General features: G+C 50.7%; 1 protein-coding gene across 1 annotated transcript in view; it reads left to right on the top strand.

The window, feature by feature from the left end:
- The window catches only part of slc45a4a (solute carrier family 45 member 4a), a 26,734-nt gene extending 13,229 nt beyond the window's left edge, over window positions 1-13,505 (top strand). Inside the window, exons 4-7 of the mRNA XM_084459265.1 lie at window positions 7,236-8,371; window positions 9,595-9,694; window positions 10,613-10,824; window positions 11,552-13,505. Of these exons, the coding sequence (XP_084315391.1) occupies window positions 7,236-8,371; window positions 9,595-9,694; window positions 10,613-10,824; window positions 11,552-11,932 (1,829 nt within the window). The 3' untranslated portion in view covers window positions 11,933-13,505. The remainder of the gene's footprint in view (window positions 1-7,235; window positions 8,372-9,594; window positions 9,695-10,612; window positions 10,825-11,551) is intronic.
- Window positions 13,506-15,885: the final 2,380 nt, after the last annotated feature.

Raw genomic sequence — 15,885 nt, 5'->3', positions numbered from 1 at the left:
GCGCAGCTGTATGTGAAACTGCTTGCGCATACAATCGCGGTAGCCACCGCACTTCCGCGTGACGTCACCGAATGCTCTGCCGCTGTTTTGAGAAGAGCGTGTATGTGTGTATGTATGTGTGTGTGTGTGTGTGTGTGTGTGTGTATGTGTGTGTGTGTGTGTGTGTGTGTGTGTGTGTGTATGTATGTCTGTGTGTGTGTGTGTGTCTGTTTCGACTCGCTTAATGAAGGACTTCGATACATCGCTTCAGAGAATGAAGACGACTATGGTAAATATAGCACTAAAAATATTAATATCTGCGTGGTTAGATGACAAGACCATGCTTTGTGGGTAGATCGTATGCCAAATCAATTTGTTTTTTTGTTTAGATGGGGGAGAGCCGGGTCAAAAGTCGCGCAGGACAAAAGTCGCGTTCCCATTTTCTCCAGAATGACTGGACCTGCAAATATGTGGTTATACTTGCCTGCACATATTACCGTGTACGAGCTCCCTTCAAATTTTGGGCGCGATCGCAGCATATTTGACAGAGATATCGATGGAAAACCACTTTTGCCCCATATAAGTAAAATCATGGTCTCATAAGCATTTTTCGATTTTAAATTTGTGTACACTTGTTTTAGTTTGCAAACATATGCAATTTTCTTAGCATATCTACTGGCTACATGATAACATAGCTTTCAAGTTTCGTTCGAGCAAGTCGTGCCTGCAAGCCAGGGAGAAATGACAGGAGACCGTGGCGGGACAAATGTCGCATCCCGTAGAGTGACAGAAGTCGCATTCTGATGGCTTAGAACCAGAGGGGTGCGCGAGTGACATTTGGGCAGAATGAACAGGTGAAATTAAAGCTCTCGAAGAGATCTTTCTAATGCTATTGGTCAGCTTTGTATGCAGTTTTAATGTGAAAGATACTGTTACGTCTCCGCCTCCGCCTGTGCGCTCTCTAGCTCCCACCACCGTTCCCGCAGAGCGCGCGCCACGGCCTTCCACTTCAGCGCGCGCTCTGCGCGCCCTTCGACGTGATCACCCCGCACACCTGAACACGGTTCCGCTAACGACGTGATCACCCCGCACACCTGAACACGGTTCCGCTAACGACGTGATCACCCCCGCACACCTGAACACGGTTCCGCTAACGACGTGATCACCCCGCACACCTGAACACGGTTCCGCTAACGACGTGATCACCCCGCACACCTGAACACGGTTCCGCTAACGACGTGATCACCCCCGCACACCTGAACACGGTTCCGCTAACGACGTGATCACCCCGCACACCTGAACACGGTTCCGCTAACGACGTGATCACCCCCGCACACCTGAACACGGTTCCGCTAACGACGTGATCACCCCCGCACACCTGAACACGGTTCCGCTAACGAGCTCCGAGGGCGCGGCTCACCTGCTGCCACTACTCACTCATCCAATCACCTCCCCTATAAGAACCCGGTCTTCCCAACGTTCTTCCCTAAGATTCGTTGTGATTTCGGTTTGTTTGCTGCTCTTTTCCTGGACTGACACACGGCTTCCCCGACCCATTCTCCCCGGACCTCGACCACGGCTTGGATTACGTTTTCTGGACATTGTTTGTTGATCGATTGACCCCTGCCTGAACTTGACTACCCTTTGCCTTGCCCTCTGTACCTCCGCTTTGTATTAAACCGCCCTCTGGGCTTGGAACTGTCCGTCTGTGTCCGTGCGTTTGGGTCAGCTAGCGAACCAGCCCCCTTACAGATGCATCTTAAATGCAGTCAAGACCAATTATTTTGCCTCTTAACTTTTGTCAAACCCCCTGGTTCCAGTCAATTGGATTTTCGGACTTTCGTTTACAATGACGTTACCTTATGAACACAAATAGCTTAACCTATAGGCCTACATAAACACAATAGCCTAAAACCATGTTTATTTAGGCCTACAATGTATTTTCTTTCATTGACAGCATGCCAAGAGTTAGGGTGAGGAAAACGACGCGCGGTCTCTTTAGCCCTGAGACCATCAGGCAGACAGCTCAGGAGGTCGTTGAAGGCTATATATTATTATGATATGTCTAATAATACATTCGTTTTGTGTTTGTCCCCACGCAGAGCAAATTATTTTGTTTACAACTATTTTGTTACCAAGGTGATTTGCTACCTAAATGATTGGTTTGAAGTGGTTCTCACGCGACTTCCTCGCGACCTAGCGAAACAATCATGATTTTATGACAAATCTGCAATAAACTTAAATGGGCAGGAAGAAATGCACAGCGAAACTAGAGAGAGAGAGAGAGAAAGAGAAACGTTCTTATGGAATGAATGAATTCATTTTTTAATGAAAGGATGAAAGAGCCGCAAGCCAACTTTTTTTTAATCAATGAATGGAGGAGCCGCACATTGACGGGCGTGGAGCCGCGGGTTGGCCACCCCTGCTCTACGGGATGCGACTTCCGCCACGGTCTCCTGTCATTTCTCCCTGGCTTGCAGGCACGACTTGCTCGCACGAAACTTGAAAGCTATGTTATCATGTAGCCAGTAGATATGCTAAGAAAATGGCATATGTTTGCAAACTAAAACAAGTGAACACAATTTTACAATCGAAAAATGCTTATGAGACCATGATTTTACTTATATGGGGCAAAAGTGGTTTTCCATCGATATCTCTGTCAAATATGCTGCGATCGCGCCCAAAATTTGAAGGGAGCTTGTACACGGTAATATGTGCAGGCAAGTATAACCACATATTTGCAGGTCCAGTCATTCTGGAGAAAATGGGAACGCGACTTTTGTCCTGCGCGACTTTTGACCCGGCTCTCCCCCATCTAAACAAAAAAACAAATTGATTTGGCATACGATCTACCCACAAAGCATGGTCTTGTCATCTAACCACGCAGATATTAATATTTTTAGTGCTATATTTACCATAGTCGTCTTCATTCTCTGAAGCGATGTATCGAAGTCCTTCATTAAGCGAGTCGAAACAGACACACACACACACACAGACATACATACACACACACACACACACACACACATACATACACACATACACGCTCTTCTCAAAACAGCGGCAGAGCATTCGGTGACGTCACGCGGAAGTGCGGTGGCTACCGCGATTGTATGCGCAAGCAGTTTCACATACAGCTGCGCTGGTTGGAACGAACGTGTATGTGTGTGTGTATGTATGTATGTAGGCTATGTTCGATCTCATACATACACACACACACACATACATACATACACGCCCCACTGAGCTCACAACTCACAACGCAAAGTCATTCGGTCACGTGAGCTCCCCCATTCATTTAAAGCGCGATCGACTACCGCGCATGTGCGCATGTTTTGCAGTGAGCTCTGCTGGACGAACACGAACGTGTGTGTATGTTTGTATGTGTGTGTGTATGTATATACATACCATCATACACACACACATACATACACGTTGTAAGTAAGCTTTGAACAAGCAACCAAAGGGCACTTTTCACACCCCATACACACCGACACACACCGACACACACCGACACACACACACAGACACACACACACAGACACACACAGACACACACACACACACACACACACACACACAGACACACACAGACACACACAGACACACACACACACACACACACACACACACACAGACACACACGTTATGGACACAGAACAACACCACATTCCTTTTTGGACCTATATCTATGGGGGGTGGGAAGTGCCACGTTTAGCAGGCATGTTGTGAGTGTGCGTGTGTGCGTCTATAGACGCACACACGCACACACACACACACACACACTCACACGCACACCTTATCCTTGCAAAGACATAGTTAGGGAATCAGCCAATCAGATCGCTGGGATTTGCATATATCTTTAGCAAAGATAAGGTGTGCGTGTGAGTGTGTGTGTGTGTGTGTGTGCGTGAGTGCGTCTATGTGGAACTTAGTGCAAAATTAGACGCACACACACACACACAGACGCACACACACGTTCATTCATTTGTTCGTTTACTCCAGTGTGTGGAATGTGCCACGTTTCGTTAATTGCGTTGCGCGTGTGTGTGTGTGCGTGTGTGTGTGTGTGTGTGTGCTAAGCTAGTTAGCAAGATGGCTGCGCGTGACGTACTAACGTAATCGGCCGCGCTGCGTGCGACGTCATCTGCCACGTTTCGTTAATTGCGTTGAGCGTGTGTGTGTGTGTGTGTGTGTGTGTGTGTGTGCTAAGCTAGTTAGCAAGATGGCTGCGCGTGACGTACTGACGTAATCGGCCGCGCTGCGTGCGACGTCATCTGCCACGTTTCGTTAATTGCGTTGAGCGTGTGTGTGTGTGTGCTAAGCTAGTTAGCAAGATGGCTGCGCGTGACGTAGGCCTACTGACGTAATCGGCCGCGCTGCGTGCGACGTCATCTGCGTGCGTTCAAGCTGGACAAGCGGATTTCAACCAAGCCCCCAGGATTCGAAATCTAAAGTGAAGGCCTATTGAACCGCGCCATCTTGGCTAGATTTGTAGTCATTTGGCTATTTCCGGTGACTTTTGACTTGCGCAGTTGAGCTTTTCTGTCCGACGCGCGTCCACGAAAAAGTTCACCTTTATGTGAAATGTAGACGCACGTTCCCGGCTCTCTCGGCTCTCCCCGCTTTGATTTAGCAATGAAAACCGGCTTGCATATTAACCTGTTTTTGTAAAATATATCCATTGGAGAAATTATTTTTTCATCCAGGCATCTTAGTTTTAACAGGTTAAATATAACGGAACATGTTTTGTTTGCTAGTAGATGGTATTCATTCCGTTCGCGATAACGTTATTGCAGCCAAGCTAAATTCCTCCAGGGAGCCAGTGACCGGCGAGTTGAAGAGCTTCACTCCCCGCCAGCAGGAGCTTTGGCCGCCGCTACCGCATCTCGGATAACCCGCTGAGTTCCTGGCTGCTATTTCACATTCACCCTTGATCAATCCCAATACCGATCCATGGTAATAATGAATCAATCGTTCAGATCAGATGGGCAGTGCTGCATGCATGTTACAACATCATTGTTAGCTTTATTAACATAACCATAGCCTACATTTATCTCTCTAACGTTAGGCTATCCATCTTACACCAGTCGGCCATTCGATAGCTAGAAGCGGTGCCAACGTTGACTGAAAACACCCAAACTCAGTGTATCGTTTCATCTTCATGCTACACATCAACTCCTTTCCATTGTATGTGAATAAATTACTGTTATTCTAAAAATATCCCATTTCTGTCCATTCCTGGAAAAGGCTAATAATTGCTGTCAAATGATCACTCCAGTTTATCACCGTATCCCACTACCATTTCAACTATGCACAAGAGGTTGTCTTGTGGTCATTTTCATTAAAAAATGATTAGCCTGATCAGTTTGTTGTATGTATTAAGCCCTTTTTGAGCGGTGTGCTTTGACTACTCTCCTTTTTTGTGGTCATTTTCATTAACACATTTGATTAAACATCCGCACTGGCCTATGAACGGCTAAAGATTCCCCAGGCAGAGCTGGTTGATGCTGCTAGGGAAAGGGATGTCTGGGGCTCCCTGCTGGAACTGCTGCCTCCGCGACCCGACCCCGGATAAGCGGATGACGATGGATGGTATTAAAAGACTTAGCCGGGACCCCGTTGATGTTAGAATTAATAGGCTACCTTTATTTGTGGTACTTGAACTTGTGTCTGCGTTTCTGGCTTGCCATCATGGATGTATTGTTCATAGGCTATGTTTATCGGATGAGATGCAGTTGTCCGGGCAGGTCAGCTAATGTGATTTACGAATGGAAATACATGCTTGGGAATATTTAGACATTTCAAACTTCCTCTGTTAAGGTGGTGCTGGGGACAGCGCAGACGGCCTGCATGGCAGTAAATTATCAAAAATTAGGCAAAATCTATCTATGAAAATAACCTCAGATTGAAACATATTTTGTGGTGAATGAGGCGATATAGGCTTAATGTGTATTTATACGGAGATAAGATTCGATTGATCAAGGGCGAATGTGAAATAGCAGCCAGGAACTCAGCGGGTTATCCGAGATGCGGTAGCGGCGGCCAAAGCTCCTGCTGGCGGGGAGTGAAACTCTTCAACTCGCCGGTCACTGGCTCCCTGGAGGAATTTAGCCTGGCTGCAATAACGTTATCGCGAACGGAATGAATACCATCTACTAGCAAACAAAACATGTTCCGTTATATTTAACCTGTTAAAACTAAGATGCCTGGATGAAAAAATAATTTCTCCAATGGATATATTTTACAAAAACAGGTTAATATGCAAGCCGGTTTTCATTGCTAAATCAAAGCGGGGAGAGCCGAGAGAGCCGGGAACGTGCGTCTACATTTCACATAAAGGTGAACTTTTTCGTGGACGCGCGTCGGACAGAAAAGCTCAACTGCGCAAGTCAAAAGTCACCGGAAATAGCCAAATGACTACAAATCTAGCCAAGATGGCGCGGTTCAATAGGCCTTCACTTTAGATTTCGAATCCTGGGGGCTTGGTTGAAATCCGCTTGTCCAGCTTGAACGCACGCAGATGACGTCGCACGCAGCGCGGCCGATTACGTCAGTACGTCACGCGCAGCCATCTTGCTAACTAGCTTAGCACACACACACACACACACACACACACACACACACGCTCAACGCAATTAACGAAACGTGGCAGATGACGTCGCACGCAGCGCGGCCGATTACGTTAGTACGTCACGCGCAGCCATCTTGCTAACTAGCTTAGCACACACACACACACACACACGCACACACACACACGCTCAACGCAATTAACGAAACGTGGCACATTCCACACACTGGAGTAAACAAACAAATGAATGAACGTGTGTGTGCGTCTGTGTGTGTGTGTGCGTCTAATTTTGCACTAAGTTCCACATAGACGCACTCACGCATACACACACACACACACACTCACACGCACACCTTATCTTTGCTAAAGATATATGCAAATCCCAGCGATCTGATTGGCTGATTCCCTAACTATGTCTTTGCAAGGATAAGGTGTGCGTGTGAGTGTGTGTGTGTGTGTGTGTGCGTGTGTGCGTCTATAGACGCACACACGCACACACGCACACACACACACTCACAACATGCCTGCTAAACGTGGCACTTCCCACCCCCCATATATATCTGTGTGTTCTAAATATTTTGTATATTGTGTGTGTGTCTTTGTGCGTGTGTGTGTGTGTGTGTGCGTGTGTGTGCGTGCGTGTGTGTGCGTGTGTGTGTGCATGCGTGTGCGCGTGTGTGTCCAGGTCTCGGGGGAGCGGTGGGCTACGCCCTGGGCGGCCTGGATTGGACGCACACCTTCCTCGGCTCCGCCTTCAAGTCCCAGGAGCAGATCCTGTTCTTCTTCGCCGCCATCTTGTTCTCGGTCTCCGTGGCGCTGCACCTCGTGAGCATCGAGGAGCGGCAGTACAGCCCCCAGCACGACCGATTGGACGAGGAGACCGCCGCCGCCGCTGCCGCCGACTCCGCCCAACACCACGACCACGCCCCCCAGCTCGACTTGATCGGAGAGGAGGGGATGTACGGCCACTACTGCGAGGAGGAGGAGGAGGACGACGAGGAGGACGAGCGTTCGGAGCGCGACCTGGACATGGACTTCCTGGACGCGGAGATGACGCGCAGCAAGAGCGACTCGGCGCTCGACCACGACGCCCTCTTCCTGCGCCACATCGAGCCGTCCATCTTCGCCGACCGTCTGTCGTCCTATCACGGCTCCCCGCCCCGGCGCAGCAGCAGCGGTGGCGGCGGCAGCCAGGACCTCGCGCTCCGCCCGCCCAAAGTGTCCCGCCTCTCCGCCTTCCTCCAGGAGCTGGACCGCCGCGGGGAGGAGGCGCTCATCCGCCACGAGACGCCGCCGCCGCCCGACGGCCGCGCCCTGGCCAACGGCGACGCCGCCCACTTCAAGGCCGCCGCCAACGGCAACGCCAGCTCCGCCTCCCACCGACGCCGCCACACCTTCTACCGCCAGCCGTCAGGAACCTTCTCGTACTACGGCCGCGTGGGCGCCCGCCGCTACCGCTACCGCCGCGCCAACGCCGCGCTCCTCATCAAGTCGTCGCGCAGCATGAATGACCTCTGCGCCCACGGGTCTCCGCGCCGCCGGCGCCGCCTGCAGAAGGCGGGGGCGGGGTCGGGGGCGGGGGCGGGGCGGCGGCGGGCGCGGCACCCCAGCGGGAACACGGCGTCCAGCGGCGACACGGAGAGCGAGGAGGAGGGCGAGGCGGAGACCACGGTGCGGCTGCTCTGGATGTCCATGCTGAAGATGCCGCCCGAGCTCTGGAGGCTGTGCGTCTGCCACCTGCTCACCTGGTTCTCCATCATCGCCCAGGCCGTCTTCTACACTGACTTCATGGGTCAGGTCATCTACCATGGGGACCCCACGGTCAGCACACACACGCACGCACGCACACACACACACACACACGCTGTCAACACATGCACTCACACACACAAACACACACACACACTAACACACGCACGCACGCACTCACACACACACCCTAGGGCTGAATGATTAGATCAGATCAAGCTACATCGAATATATTCTATATTTCTACCCTGATCTGCTGTGGTTAGAGTCTCTTGTTCACGTTCTGAATTGAAATGACCCTTTATTCTCTATAACATTTGGCTTGTAGCATCCAAGTTTGTGCTTGTATCCATGTCAAGTTAGCCAACTAGAACAGACTGTGTTGTAGTTCTGGACATCAGAATCCCGTTGGCGAGCTGCTGTTTTGGGGGCAGGGTGGTGCTCTGTCTGAACGAGGCCTCAGCTCAGCTCCCATCTCCGGCTCAACTCAACGCAGGTCGGACGCGACGCGTTTCCCTCTTAAATCACATTCAAGCGGGGAATAAACGCGTCATCTCAACCTGTGTTGCGATTTGCTAATCGCATTGTTTCAAATTGTGATTTCGATTTGAAATCGATCAATCATTCAGCCCTAACACAAACAGACGTACACACAAACACACACACACTCTCTCTCACACACACACACACACACACTCACTGTGACACACATTCACTTACCCACACTCGCAGACAGACAGACAGACACAAACACACACTCACAGACACACGCACAACCCCCCCCCCCCCCCCCCCCCACACACACACACACACACTCACTCTGACACACATTCACTTACCCACACTCGCAGACAGACAGACACAAACACACACTCACAGACACCCCCCCCCCCCACACACACACACACACACACTCACTCTGACACACATTCACTTACCCACACTCGCAGACAGACAGACAGACACAAACACACACTCACAGACACACGCACCCCCCCCCCCCCCCCCCCACACACACACACACACACACTCACTCTGACACACATTCACTTACCCACACTCGCAGACAGACAGACACAAACACACACTCACAGACACACGCACACACCCCCCCCCCCCCCCCCCACACACACACACACACACACACTCACTCTGACACACATTCACTTACCCACACTCGCAGACAGACAGACACAAACACACACTCACAGACACACGCACACACCCCACCCCCACCCCCACACACACACTCGCACCTCTATTTCAGCCTCATATAGCGAGCGTCTCCCCCGTAGGCTCCGGCGAACTCCACGGACCTGCAGAACTACAACCGGGGCGTCCAGATGGGCTGCTGGGGTCTGGTCATCTACGCCATGACTGCTGCTACCTGCTCCGGTGAGGAACACACACACACACACACACACACACACAGTAACCACTGACGTCAGGACAGCAGTCGCTGCCCATCTTTCACCGCAGACTCAAAACTCCCCTCCTCAGGAAGCAGTACCAGGATCCTCCCTCTTCAGCATGGTGAATGGTCAAAGGACTGCACTTACACTATATATCCATATATCCACAGCGCTTTACAATGGCCTCTCATTCACCCATTCACACACACATTCACCCATTCACACACCATTCACCCATTCACACACCATTCACACACCATACACCATTCACCCATTCACACACCATTCACCCATGCATACACCATTCACCCATTCACACACCATTCACCCATTCACACACTATTCACCCATTTGAACACCATTAACCCATTCACACACTATTCATCCATTCACACACCATTCACCCATTCACACACACTATTCATCCATTCACACACCATTCACCCATTCACACACACATTCACCCATTCACACACACATTCACCCATTCACACACCATTCACCCATTCATACACCATTCACCCATTCACACACCATTCACCCATTTGAACACCATTCATCCATTCACACACACATTCACCCATTCACACACCATCCACCCATTCACACACCAAAGACAGCAGACGCCCCTAGCATATATTATGCACTTTGCCTTCAGCACTAGATCATGCTCTTAGTCACTGGTTTAGAAAGGAGATGCACTTGTGAGTTCTGGTGAGTAGTAGCACACTGGCTTCCTATGTTAAATGCAATTATTGTAAGTCGCTTTGGATAAAAGCATCAGCTCATTAACTGTAATGTAATGTAATGTAATGGGATGGGATGGGATGGGATGGGATGGGATGTAATGTGATGTAATGTGATGTAATGTGATGTAATGTGATGTGATGTAACCCCCCAGCTCTGCTTCAGAAGTACCTGGACAACTTTGACCTGAGCATCAAGGTCATCTACATCCTGGGCACGCTGGGCTTCTCCATAGGAACCGCCGTCATGGCGATGTTCCCCAACGTCTACGTCGCCATGGTGATGATCAGCAGCATGGGAATCATCTCCATGTCCATCTCCTACTGTCCCTACGCTCTGCTAGGACAGTACCACGAGATCAAGGAGGTGAGGACACACACACACACACGCACACACACACACACACTACTGCCCCTACGCCCTGCTAGGACAGTACCACGAGATCAAGGAGGTGAGGACACACACATATACACACACACACACACACACACACACACACACACACACACACTACTGCCCCTACGCCCTGCTAGGACAGTACCACGAGATCAAGGAGGTGAGGACACACACATATACACACACACACACACACACACACACACACACACACACATACACACTACTGCCCCTACGCTCTGCTAGGACAGTACCACGAGATCAAGGAGGTGAGGACACACACACAGACACACACAGACACACACATACACACTACTGCCCCTACGCTAGGACAGTACCACGAAATCAAGGAGGTGAGGACACACACACACACACAGACACATACACACTACTGCCCCTACGCCCTGCTAGAACAGTACCACGAGATCAAGGAGGTGAGGACACACACACACACACACACACACACACACACTACTGCCCCTACGCTCTGCTAGGACAGTACCACGAGATCAAGGAGGTGAGGACACACACACACAGACACACACACACACACACACACACACTACTGCCCCTACGCTCTGCTAGGACAGTACCACGAGATCAAGGAGGTGAGGACACACACGCACACACACGCACGCTATGCCCCCCCAGAGCTGATGTGGTGTGTGACTGACCCGTCCTCCTCCTGACCCCTCAGTACATCCACCACAGCCCGGGGAACTCTCGGCGAGGCTTCGGCATCGACTGCGCCATCCTGTCGTGCCAGGTGTACATCTCCCAGATCCTGGTGGCGTCGGCGCTGGGCGCCGTGGTGGAGGCGGTGGGCAGCGTGCGCGTCATACCCATGGTGGCCTCCGGGGGCTCCTTCCTGGGCTTCGTCACCTCCTGCTTTCTGGTCATCTACCCCGGTCACGGCCACAGCGACGACAGGGCGGCGGCGGAGCGGAAGGCCCTGACCGCGCCCCTCGGCGGCGCTTCGGGTAACGGCGTGGCGGAGAAGCCAAGCGTCCTCAGGCTGACCCGCAAGGGCGGGGCCAAGACCACCACCTGCCGCCTGGAGTGCGAGTCCACACTCTGATTGGATGAAAAGAGACGAAAGGAAAAGGGCTCGGACGGAACTACTGTTACCATAGCAATGCAACCGCCAATCAATCGCATCACAATGAGACAACGAGAAAAAAAAACAAAAAAAAAACTGACCTCTGGCCTCTGGCTGACCCTCTGACCTCCTACCCTCTCCAGACTGATGCATGATGGGAGTTTGATGTGTTCTCAGAGACTTTGGAGGCGAGATTCAGCTCAGTTTGTTTCCGTTTGGACCTGGTCAGTTATTAAACCCAGGTTAGTTTATCCCAGGTTGGTTGCAGCCTGGGCTAGAGTGAGTCTCAGGACAGTGTGCTGGGGGGACGGCCGTCTCTCCCTCTCAGGGCCTCTAGGGGGCGCCGTGGGGCGGCCTGCCTGGACAGGACACTTCAGGGGACAGAAAAACACACACACACTCCGAAATACCCTCACACACACACACACACCTACTTACACACACTGTTTTGATGTGCTGGAACTCTCACAGATAACAGGCACGCACCAACACACCCACCCACACACACACACACACACCCACCCACACACACACACACACACACACCGAAATACCCTCACTCACGCGCACACACCTACTTACACACACTGTTTTGATGTGCTGGAACTCACACACACACACTCTCACTTCCATGACTTGGTGGAGATAAGTGAATGAACACTCATAGAGATGTTATTTTTCTTATAGTTCTAATATGTTACAATCATTTGAAAATATTGAAAATTCTGTTCTTCCTTTAGAATGCTGGCGTTTCATTTAGTACATCCACTCCATTTATTCTGGCCTGATGTTTTAGCAGGAGACGCTCTAATCACCAAATGTGGCCCAGTATCCATTACAGGGTTGAAGACTTTGTGGACTGACATACAGAAACATGCTACAGTGGCTTTAAGATTATACAGGTAGGATGTATACTACAGTGGGGAGTACGGGTGTGTATACTACACTGTGTAGTACAGGTGGACAAACACCCTGTACAGGTATACAGACCAGCTGTGAAGTTTATTCTTAAAAATACACCGACCAGATGTAAAGTTTTCCTCTGCGTGAGTACACAAGACAAGTGTAAAGTTTACACTGTGAGGGTACACACGACATGATGGCATAAGTATACTTGATTTACTCGGTGTAAGTATACTGGATGTGTGAAGTATACCGTGTACACAGGACAGGTGTGAAAGTTTTAACTGCACAGTTTGCATGGCGGCGGGTGTTAAGTTTGCACTGAGGTAAACCAGACGTGAAACCTCTTTTACATCGGACGATGTACGGGACAAGCAGAGAGAGACGCAGGTGGGGCATTAACACTGTTGGAGAGACACTTTACCTTAACGTTACAAGAATCTCAACGCTGTGTCGACTCGGAGGGGAAGAAACCAAACAGATGTGAGGAAGGAGTGACGGGAGCCACGAACTGACTTCAGACGGCTTCTCCTCCGTCTCCTTGCCTTGTTTTTCAGAAATGTTCACCAACTGTCATTGCACAATCTTGAGGGGATGATTGATGAAGACGTGTGAAAGTGTATAAATGTACTAATGCTAGCGGGATGTTTTGTTGGACAGAGTGCCTGCTTTTGAAGAGGAGGGGAGGAGGTGGGGGAGGCCTGGGGGGTGAGGAGGGGAGGAGGTGGGGGAGGCCTGGGGGGTGAGGAGGGGAGGAGGTGGGGGAGGCCTGGGGGTGAGGAGGGGAGGAGGTGGGGGAGGCCTGGGGGGTGAGGAGGGGAGGAGGTGGGGGAGGCCTGGGGGGTGAGGAGGGGAGGAGGTGGGGAGGCCTGGGGGGTGAGGAGGGGAGGAGGTGGGGGAGGCCTGGGGGGTGAGGAGGGGAGGAGGTGGGGGAGGCCTGGGGGGTGAGGAGGGGAGGAGGTGGGGGAGGCCTGGGGGGTGAGGAGGGGAGGAGGTGGGGGAGGCCTGGGGGTGAGGAGGGGAGGAGGTGGGGGAGGCCTGGGGGGTGAGGAGGGGAGGAGGTGGGGAGGCCTGGGGGGTGAGGAGGGGAGGAGGTGGGGGAGGCCTGGGGGGTGAGGAGGGGAGGAGGTGGGGAGGCCTGGGGGGTGAGGAGGGGAGGAGGTGGGGGAGGCCTGGGGGGTGAGGAGGGGAGGAGGTGGGGGAGGCCTGGGGGGTGAGGAGGGGAGACACGCCCCCCACACCCCCACCACCACCACAGCCTGGAGCACCTAAGCAGAACTTTAAACTGTGCAGGAATTCAAGTTATGTTGTCCTTCCACACAGAGCCTCTGTGTTATTTTGTAACAGAATGAGAAAAATGACAGGTGTGTAGTACGTCCGGTCTTATCACTGCTAGTCTGTTTACATTACACACACCTGGATGCTGCATGCTTTAGATAGCTGTCTGCTGGGTTAGCCTAGCTTAGCTGTCTGCTGGGTTAGCCTAGCTTAGCTGTCTGCTGGGTTTGCCTATCTTAACTATGCTGATTTAGCCTTGCCTACCTGTTAATTAGATTAGCCTAGTCTAGCTCTGCTGGATTAGCGCAGCTAGCAGTGCACTGGTTAGCTATCACTAGCACTAGCCTGCTCCGGCCTTTATCTGGCCCTACACGCCATCGGAGCCGCCATCTTGCGGCTCACCCAGTCTGAGCCATAATGGATTCAGTTGCATTCTAAAGGAAAGAAAGTGATGGGGCAGAGAATGAAACTGGCTGGGGAAGACGCCCCGCTGGTCTGTAGTGTGGAGTTTAGGTATAAACCCAGTTGAATTGAATCAATACTGACAAGCAATGCAGCAACACCTGTTACATTGGCCTGTACTAGTCTGTTACAGACAGCCTGTCTGTTATGTTAACAGAATGCTGAGGATGGTGTTACCTCCATATTTGCCTGCAGTGACAGGCCAGAGTCTTGTTATGACAGACATATGACTGCTTCTGACTGGCTTATAACAGCTTGTTACAGCCCTCTCTGTGCAGTGACACATTCCGAGGGTGTGTGTGTCCGGGGTTGAGGTCTGTGTTGGTGTGTTGTGTTGTGTTACTACAGGAATACTCTGGAACACGCTCTGCTTCCTCTGGTCTGTCTGTCTGTCTGTCTGAACACTCACACCCACATTCTGCCTGGTGATATAAGGATCATGTGTAGATTTCTGTTGTGTACAACTATAAACAATAAGCTGAAATTATTGTAGAATGTCTCTAAAACCAAACTTGAAAGTGACGACCAACGTAAGCATCAAGTTTTTTTTGTTTTGACAAATCAGACGAACGTTGCAATAATGTTTTTCTTCTGCCTCAGTGGGGTGGAGGGGGGTCTTTCCACTGCATGGTTGGATGTATGTGTATCCTCATTCATGTACTTGTGGTTTAAGTATAGCATTGGCTTGGTCGGGCTTGGTCGGACATGACAACCATGCCTTGAATACTTGAAGTGCAGCTTGGGTGTTTTTTAAAGATGCAAGGAAGTATCTGGTTATGGTTTGTTCTCAGCCACTTGCCGTTGACTCCAGAATGTTGAGATCGAGTGGCCTCCGCTCGGCCTGCTGGGAAACGCAGTTCTTTGATATGAAGTCCTGAATGTAAAATGTTTGTTTTAGTTGTTCTAGGAGCAGAGTGTCTGGTGTTGCACAGAACTTGCACATACAAAAGTTAAAAAAAAAGAATCATCTTGCAAAAGAAAGAAAAATCAAAACTGTGGATATTTATTTTTTGAGCTCTTTCTCGTTTAATGGACACTTTCAGTTTATTTAAAGAAAAATATATAGATGCACAGAGATACATAGAGATATATTTACAGTTGCGGGGAATGCAAGGTAAGTTTGTGTACGTGTGTGCGTGTGCGTGCGTGCTTGTATGTATGTGTGTGTGTGAGAGAGCGAGAGAAAGGGTGTGTGTAAGATTTCCATCTCACCTGAAGATTGTTCTGTCCTTTTCTCCACAATCAGCAGGTATACAGTCCAGCTGTGTTCAGTGCTACAGGTCACACTG

Source organism: Borostomias antarcticus, assembly GCF_949987555.1.
Source record: "Borostomias antarcticus genome assembly, chromosome: 27".
NCBI lineage: Eukaryota > Metazoa > Chordata > Actinopteri > Stomiiformes > Stomiidae > Borostomias > Borostomias antarcticus.
The sequence above is the reverse complement of the archived record's forward strand: the minus strand, read 5'-3'. Positions and strand labels throughout refer to the sequence as shown.